This window comes from Heliconius melpomene, chromosome 7 (assembly GCF_056956725.1).
Source record: "Heliconius melpomene rosina isolate 202511_hmr_F chromosome 7, ASM5695672v1, whole genome shotgun sequence".
Classification (NCBI taxonomy): Eukaryota; Metazoa; Arthropoda; class Insecta; order Lepidoptera; family Nymphalidae; genus Heliconius; species Heliconius melpomene.
This window is the reverse complement of record NC_140395.1, coordinates 1,227,958-1,236,593: the sequence shown is the minus strand read 5'-3', so window position 1 is coordinate 1,236,593 and position 8,636 is coordinate 1,227,958. Positions and strand designations below refer to the sequence as shown.

General features: G+C 33.6%; 1 protein-coding gene across 1 annotated transcript; it reads left to right on the top strand.

Annotated features, from left to right (window-relative positions):
• The first annotated feature begins 3,396 nt into the window (after positions 1 to 3,396).
• On the top strand, positions 3,397 to 8,636 carry LOC146537197 (cytochrome P450 6B7-like). Its single transcript, XM_085188560.1, has 3 exons — positions 3,397 to 4,564; positions 6,652 to 6,905; positions 8,449 to 8,636. The coding sequence occupies exons 1-3, from the start codon at positions 3,456 to 3,458 to the stop codon at positions 8,625 to 8,627; spliced, it is 1,542 nt and encodes a 513-aa protein (XP_085044686.1). The 5' UTR covers positions 3,397 to 3,455; the 3' UTR covers positions 8,628 to 8,636.

Here is an 8,636-nt window from a genome sequence, read left to right as displayed (position 1 = left end):
TATATGTTTTATCAAATTTATATTTTATTTTGAATTGTAAAATAATTTTACTTGAACGCCACAATGCATTAATGGAAACCTGTAACTCTATATTTACATATAGTAACCATCTGGTTTTTTCTTGGCAATATCATTGTTTTGGGTTTTTTGAACCGCAAGAATATATCTAATTAGATTGAGCTGAAAGCTATTATTAATATAATTTTATGACGAAGTTCAAGTTAATGTCATATATTTTAAAATCTAATAAGATTTTATAAGATTTTTTTAAATAATCCTCTATTATAAAGTGTGAATAATAAAAGGCTTTGCGGCTTTAATGTGTGAGCGTTAACTTTCACAGTCTCGTAGTATATTTTGTTTTAGTTAACAATGAGTGATGTTGATAATAAACATATTGTAGGTAGGTAAGTACATGATATTGAAACTCCGCACCACAAAATACCTCGCACGCTTGTGCTTCTGAGCTTTGTACGTCTGGCCTCAAATGGCCTGGCTAGTTTTAGAATAAATATTGAGAAATTGAAATTAGTGGCACTGTGGCACAACTTACTGTAAGATAGGTGGTGGGTTCGATTCCCACTCTAGCAAACGAAATAATTATTATTAGCTTTTCACGCTTTGGTGCTGAGTCAAAAGCGCGGCGTTTAGTTTCGCCACTCAGCATACAATGTCACGTGACACCTCTTAAGTCTAATAAATTACAAGCGCCTGTGACTTAGGTTACAAGTAGTTACTAACAAAGACCAATTTATTATTAATTTTAATTAAGTAATATGTCAGCTTCACGCTATATCCCGCACACAGCAGAGTAGGCAGAGGGAACGTAGTGTTAAGACACTCTGTTCCCCACTTTCTGCTGAATTCTAGAGACATTGCGTGTTGAGTGGCAGAACTCAATGCCGCGCTTTGCTTCAACACTAGAGCGAACAAATGGAAATACAAACGTAAATAAATATTTCACTTCCTCGAGTGTGGATCGAATTCACAACCGTCGAGTTACTGTCACACCCTTGTGCCTCTAGTAATATGTAAAAAATATTATTTGCTTCAAATATGTTCGTAGGCGCTTATAACTAAATAATTAGCAGGTTATGCACATACTAAGTGTCTGGCAAGGGATAACGTCATTTCTAATATTATTAAAATATTGAAAAAATGAGCTTTACCTAATAACCGCCCTTCAATATTGTTATTTCTTAATAAAAGGCATTTACCGATTTTGGGTGTATGCGCATACAAACTTTCAGGCTTTATAAAATATTAAATAACGAGATCTGCCTTCTATTGGCTCCCTCTATATTAGAAAATGCACGCAAAGAAATAATTATGTATTCGTATTCGTAATTTCGTACAGCCTAGCCTATCACTTACGTGGTCGGTGACATCTAGTGTGAATAAATTAAACTTGATATATGAAGTTATCTACCCAGTACATATAATGCACGCAAGGTGGAAGAATATACAGTAGAAACTCGATTATCCGGCCCTCAGTTATAACTGCAGTTATAATTTATTCGTATACGAATTCGTCATTATCCGGATTATCAACCGCGTTAATTGCCCCTTTTTAACCTACTACCTGAAACCTAAGAAAATTTATATTTACGAAAAAATGTGTATAAATCGTTTGTTGGAAAATGTTAATTTCTTAATAAACGGTGAAATTTCTTCTTTTTTTAGTTTGGTCCGTTTCTGATCATGTTATCCATGAGAAAATTACATAATCTTAAAGCAATAGGAATATTAGGATTTGGGACCACCATCAAATAGCCATAACACATAATTATATCATTTGATAGATCTTTTTAATAGGAAACAATTTTTGTTCTGACAGCTTGGTTCTCTGTTCTCACAGTTATTTCCATCTCCATTTAGAAGTATATAGGTATGCCCGACTCGCGTTTGTCCTGTTTTTTTTTATGTTGATTTAAACGTCTACATAAATTCCCCTGTGATACTTATCCATTTAAATGTGATATAACATCCGCTTGCAATGATTGTTACGATAAATATGAAAAAGTACCTATCTGTTGAAAAATAAAGGATTTAATTTTTATTTTATCTTATTAGACTGACGCAACTTAAGATAATACACGTGGTTATTAAATTAAAATGTAATCTGATCAATAAAGTCTGATAGGGGAAATTGTATATGTATACAGGGTGAAGCGTCAGCGCTGCCTTTACGGGAACAGCATATAGGGTAAAATATTTCAAGATAGTTTAGACGTAGGTTTTTTTTTAAATTTCACGATGTTACGCATATATACTAATAACGTAAACACTACTACAAAACTACTACAAAAGGTTAAACAACTTTGAACTTTACTGCTAATACCTACAACTCGGAACCTGATTCGGAATGAGGCGTGTGCGGCGGTGTCCCATGCGTCGTCCTTCACAAATAGCGTTTTATTTAACAATCATAATTTTATTATTTGTTTCGTTTAAAAAAAAAACATTTTCTGTTTTGGGAAAAAAAATGTATTAGGTTTTTATGAAGTACTTAAAACTGTGGTTTCATTTAAAATGGTGCTGACAAAAACACTCTGTATATGCGTGCTATGTGTCATAATATGTTTAAATTTAAAAAAGTTATTTATAAAACTTAGGTAAATAAAACTTTAAAGTTTACCCTAATAAATCTTCAATTAAGATGCAGTACTGGAATTTCAATATGGTTATTTAATTACATTTGTGTCGTAAGTACTTACTTACATATAAAAAATCATGAAAGATCATAATTATTCCATAAAAAAGATGCGTGACAGCGTGTTTAGTCAAGTTCTTCAAGTCCTTGTGTAACATTAAACGAACCGTGAGAAAAGCATTAGTTTCCATCCAATTGAGATTTGAATACAATAACACACATATTTAGTTACGAATCTATGACCTAAGTAAGTATTGTGTTGCTGTGTCATCAAGTTTTATGTCACTTTAACCACAAGTGTATCTAAAGATAATTTCGTGAGGAGCCCTGGACCTTAGCTTTGAACAGATATGTTCGTGTAAATGTTGTTTTTTTTCTTTGTTTCTGTGCACTTTACGCAACTTTAGTTCAAATTTGTAAGTTAGTTTTATTGTTATTTTATTTTCTTTTTAATTTTCTCGAATAACAATATATGTATAGGATTTCAAACAGTGTCAATATATGTAAGTATAAGATTTCAAACAGTCTATGTACTAATATTACTGTATATACTATTTAACTTATTGCTTTAACTTTAAATTTAAATTATGTTTGAGATAATCTGATTGGTTTCGAAATTTAAAACATTTAGATAATTCTGTTGATAACATTGCAAAAGTAATTACGAAATGATAATACCCTGAAAATAGATATAGAATAATTTTAACGGAGTTAATAGATAAGCTTCGAATATCGTTTTAAGCAATCACATTTATCCAAAACGCAATCCTTTTAGTTACGCGTGAACATCGATTGCGTCAAAATGTTTCTTGTTTTGTTTTGCGTGTTCCTCATAGTTTTATATCTCTATGGAACTAGGAATTATAACTATTGGGCAAGCAAAGGCGTCAAATTCGAAAAGCCATTAATCTTTTTTGGTAGTAACTTAAAAGGATTCATTGATAAAGTTAGTGTTTCGGAGAGATTTGCAGCTTTATACCGGGAATATCCAAATGACAAATATGTTGGGTTCTATGAAGCTAATAACGCGGGTATCCTCATTAGAGATCCAGAGTTAATAAAACATGTCCTCATTAATGATTTTCGTCATTTTCACTACCGTGGATTGAATCCCCATAAAACAGTGGTTGAACCTTTACTAAGAAATTTATTCACATCAGACGGTGATGTTTGGAAATTAATGAGGCAGAAGTTGACACCAACTTTCTCCAGCGGTAAGTTAAAGGCTATGTTCCCGCTGATAGTGGAGAGGACAGAAAAATTGGAGAAAATTGCTTTTAATTTATCAGAAACTCGTGAAGAGGTAGATGTCAGAGAACTAATGGCAAGATACACAACCGATTTTATTGGCGCTTGTGGTTTTGGAATTGATTCAGCTGCTTTAAATGATGAAAATTCAGATTTCCGAGAATTGGGCAAACGTATAGTTACTAATACCGCAAGAGATCATTTTGTATCATTATTAAAAAGAATGTTTCCAGAAACATTTAAGCATCTTACTTTTTTAGCTCCTGAAGTCGAAAAGAAAACTATTTCGATAGTAAAGCAAATTATGACACAAAGAAATTATAAGCCCTCAGGGAGAAATGACTTTATTGATTTGATGCTAGAGCTGAAACAAAAGGGTAAAGTGATCGGAGAGTCATTAGAACAGCGGAATCCTGACGGATCCCCAAAAATAGTTGAACTGGAACTTGATGATCAATTGCTTTCTGCTCAGGTGTTTATATTTTTTGCTGCTGGATTTGAGACATCTTCATCAGCTAGTAGTTTTCTTCTTCACAAGTTGGCATACCATCCTGAAGTCCAGGAACGGTGTCAGAAGGAGGTTGACGAAGTGCTCAAAAAATACGATGGAAAGTTATGTTTTGATGCCATTAAGGACATGAAATACTTAGAAATGGCTTTCAAGTATGTATTTTTTTAAAGCTTTACTTGTGACAAATAAAAAAAGAAATTAATTATTCTGGTGCTTTTATAGAACAAAATCCTTAGACTGACTTTAATGCCATTATTTAAAAAATATTAGACAACCATAATGTTAAAAGTTGAAATCTTATACAAGTACCGTATAAGCCTTTTAACTAAAATGCTAATAATTAAAATTTTAATTATAATAAAATAGAGCATTGTTATTAGGGTTTGAAAATTTATTTTTTGCATTTAAAATATGAACTTAAGTAGGTTGGTTAATATATATTACATTTATTTATTCTATATATATAGACATACAGTACATTTCATAGATTTTCGCAAGTTGTATAAAATTATTCTATGGCATCTTAGCATTTTTAATAAATAAGAAATTCATTTTCATTATATTTACGAGAATATCCACCTACAGTGGACTGTACCTTCGCCATTTACTTCTAAGTTTATGTATTTTTTATAATATTTCAAAGTTTAATTTTAAAATGAAATCTGTATATCGTTCAATTAAAATATATAATATTTTTATTCGCAAAATATTTTAGTAATGATTTGAGGTATAAATATACTTTTATTAAATTAGCGAATCAATTTTACATTTTTAAATATAAATTATTATAAAAAAAAAAGATACATTTAAAAATATAAAAAAACCACTCTTCCGAGGGCGGGACAAGGGTCCAAGCCATCGGTGGCTAGGGCTCCAGAGAGAAGAACCGCCGCACAATACGTGCCGTCTCAAGTAACACTGCCTTCTGTATCCGGTTCTTGATCCAACAGCTAAGCGATAGCCTCTTAAGGTGTTGGTCGAGGCTTTTCGCTATTAGACCGTTAACCGAAACCACTATCGGCACAATGATAGTCGCATTGACATCCCACATGGCGGTAATCTCATGGGCTAGGTCCAAATATTTAGATTGTTTTTCTTTTTCGGCCTTCACGAGATTTTCATCATGTGGGATAGTAACGTCAACAATCACTGCGCGGCGCGCCACTCGGTCTACTAGTACTATATCAGGTCTATTGGCAACAATATACCTGTCAGTAATAATAGACCGATCCCAGTAGAGCAAAGCACAGCTATTTTCAAGAACTGACATGGGATTGTACCTGTAGTAAGGCACCTCCAATTCTACAAGGCCATATTGAAGAGCAAGTTGCTGGTGTATTATCTTGGCTACTTGATTGTGTCTATGCAAATACTTACCATTAGCAAGATGAGAACAACCAGAGACAATATGTCTGAGGGACTCCCCAGGTCGATGACACGCCCGGCAGATGTCGATAGTGCCATCTTTCATAATATGTCTCTGGTAGTTCCGTGTCTTGATAACTTCGTCCATAATTGCACAGACAAAACCTTCAGTTTCTCCGAAAAGATCCCCGAACTGTAACCAAGATAATGATGAAGCAGTATCCACGTCCTGGCCCACTAGGGCTCTATGGAATCTACCATGCAGCTCCTTGCTCTTCCATACAGCCATGCGATCAGAAGTAGTAAGTACTACAGGCCGACGCCAGTTCTCTTTGCCCAAGGAAAGAGGAGTAAGGCCTTTGTCAACTGTTACCACATCCTTGTGCATATCCACGTCAATCTTGAGAAAATATTCTCTAAGACTGCATACCTCGTGGTTATGGAGGTTCTTGACATTCAAAAAGCCACGACCTCCACACTTACGCGGGATATACAGTCTCATTACAGACGAACGCGGATGGTGCATTCGGTATGTCGTCAACAATTTACGTATTTGGCGATCTACGGAGTCTAACTCAGTCTGCGTCCATCTTACAATGCCAAAAGTATAGGCTAAAAGCGGCATAACCCAACCGTTGAAAGCACGCACCTTGTTGCCTCCAGATAAAAGGCTGCCAAGCACTTTTTTCAGTCGACTAAAGAAACGCTCCTTCACCAATTGCTTTATGCTCCGCTCATCAATACCCAATGCTTCAGACATTCCAAGATTATATTATTATGTTTAGTATCTAATAATATGTTTAGATTTCATAATACACTTATTTGAATTTTTTGCTGTTCAAAAAATATATTAATACAGCTAATTTCATTTTAGGGAAAGTATCCGCTGCTTGCTATCTCCAGGATTTTTGATTAGGAAGTCCACCTCAAAATACACTCTGCCGGGTACTAATGTGACGCTGGACAAAGATGTACTTGTGATCATCTCGACAGAGGGCATGAGCTCTGATGAACAGTACTTCGATAACCCCGAAGAGTTCAGGCCGGAGAGATTTCATCCAGATAACATTGATCTCATCAAAAAATGCACTTATATGCCTTTTGGCGATGGACCTCGCTCTTGCATTGGTAAGATTTTTAAATGCGTTTATTTAGTACAAGTAAGTAAGGGCCTATGGATAAAATTTCATTAAAATATAAACATTTAATAAGAGAGAAATTCAATATTAAATTATACGAACGAATTATAAGTTTATACTTGAAAGAATGTGGCAATAAATGGACCGTTTATTTTGAGAGTGGTGTAAGTCCATTTTCTTTTGTTTCGAGAAAATTAAAGGTTAGTATGTCGATGATTATGCAATTTCATTTACCGACCGATTTTAAGTTGTTCAAAACATGGGTTTTTTTTGAGAAATTAAACACGGAGTTACATATAAAACGTAGTTATATATAAAAACATTACATTAAATTAAGCATGAAATACGTGATATCTCATTTTTCTCAAAAATGGACTTACAGCACTTTCAAAATAAACGGTCCATTTATTGCCACATTCTTTCAAGTATAAACTTATACAGGATGGAATTGTTAGCACCACTTATATAATTTGAAAAAAAAATCCCAAAAATGAAAAGTTATTTTTTCAAACAAAGTTATATATACACATACGTGTGCGTCACACGAAATACAGGTATATGGATAAAAATCGTGAAATGAAAAAAAAATCCTACGTCCAAACTGTTGAGGTACCTCGATTAATTTCTTTAGTTCTGGGTTTGAGATATTTTACCCTATATGCAGTTTCCGTAAAAGGAGCGCTGCCTCTTCCACCTGTATAAGTTAGTGAACTTCATGTTAGTAGGTACTAGGCACTATGGTTGAACCTAATTGAAACTTAAGATTTGACATTACTATTTCTTATCAACAACCGAAATATATCGACATTATACTTAAGGTTGATATTCTTGGTAGTCACTTTTAATATGTGTTACAAATAATATCTATTATATTCATTAAATTATACTCCATTATCTGAATATGTATGTAAATTCATTATCGCTACGTATTTGATAAAATTCTATAGATAATTACTTACTTTAATTTCGATCTGTTTTGAGCGTCGATTTATAATCCGCAAATTAATTAGTTTTCTGGAATGTTCTACTAATTGCGTCATAAACGCACGTATATAAAATATGATTATTATGTAAATACAGTACCCATTGTTTTTATTCGTATAAGATTCTGCAAAATCCATTTATTTATATAAATGTTACAAGTGGTCCAAATGTTCTTATATTTTGGTACCTGCATAGTTACAAAACAAGACTTATCTAATAAAAGTGTATTAAAAAAGGATAGCCCTCTATCCTGGGTATAACAAGAATACTAATAGAATACAATCAATGCTAAATAACTTAAGACATATACATTAATAAAAAAAATCATATAAGCTTCACGCTGTATCTCGTATACAGCAGGGTAGGCAAAAGGAAACTAGTGTTAAGACACTCTATTTCACACTGGCCGCCGAATTAAGGAGGTTTTGCTTGTTGAGTGGGGAACATTACATTACGTATTATTAAAGCGGGCAAACCCGCGATAGAAGCACTATATTATAACTAGTAACATATTATACCTAGTTACCTATAAATCACTATTGTTTTAGGTGAACGTATGGGTCTAATGCAATCTATGGCAGGTGTAGCAACTGTTCTAAGGAACTTCACGGTCTCGCCATCCCGTTCTTCCATCCCCAAGCCCCGGATCGACCCGAATTCTATTATAGTACAAACGATCATTGGAGGACTTCCTCTGGCTTTGAAACGAAGAAATAAAGTGAATTAATTAAATATA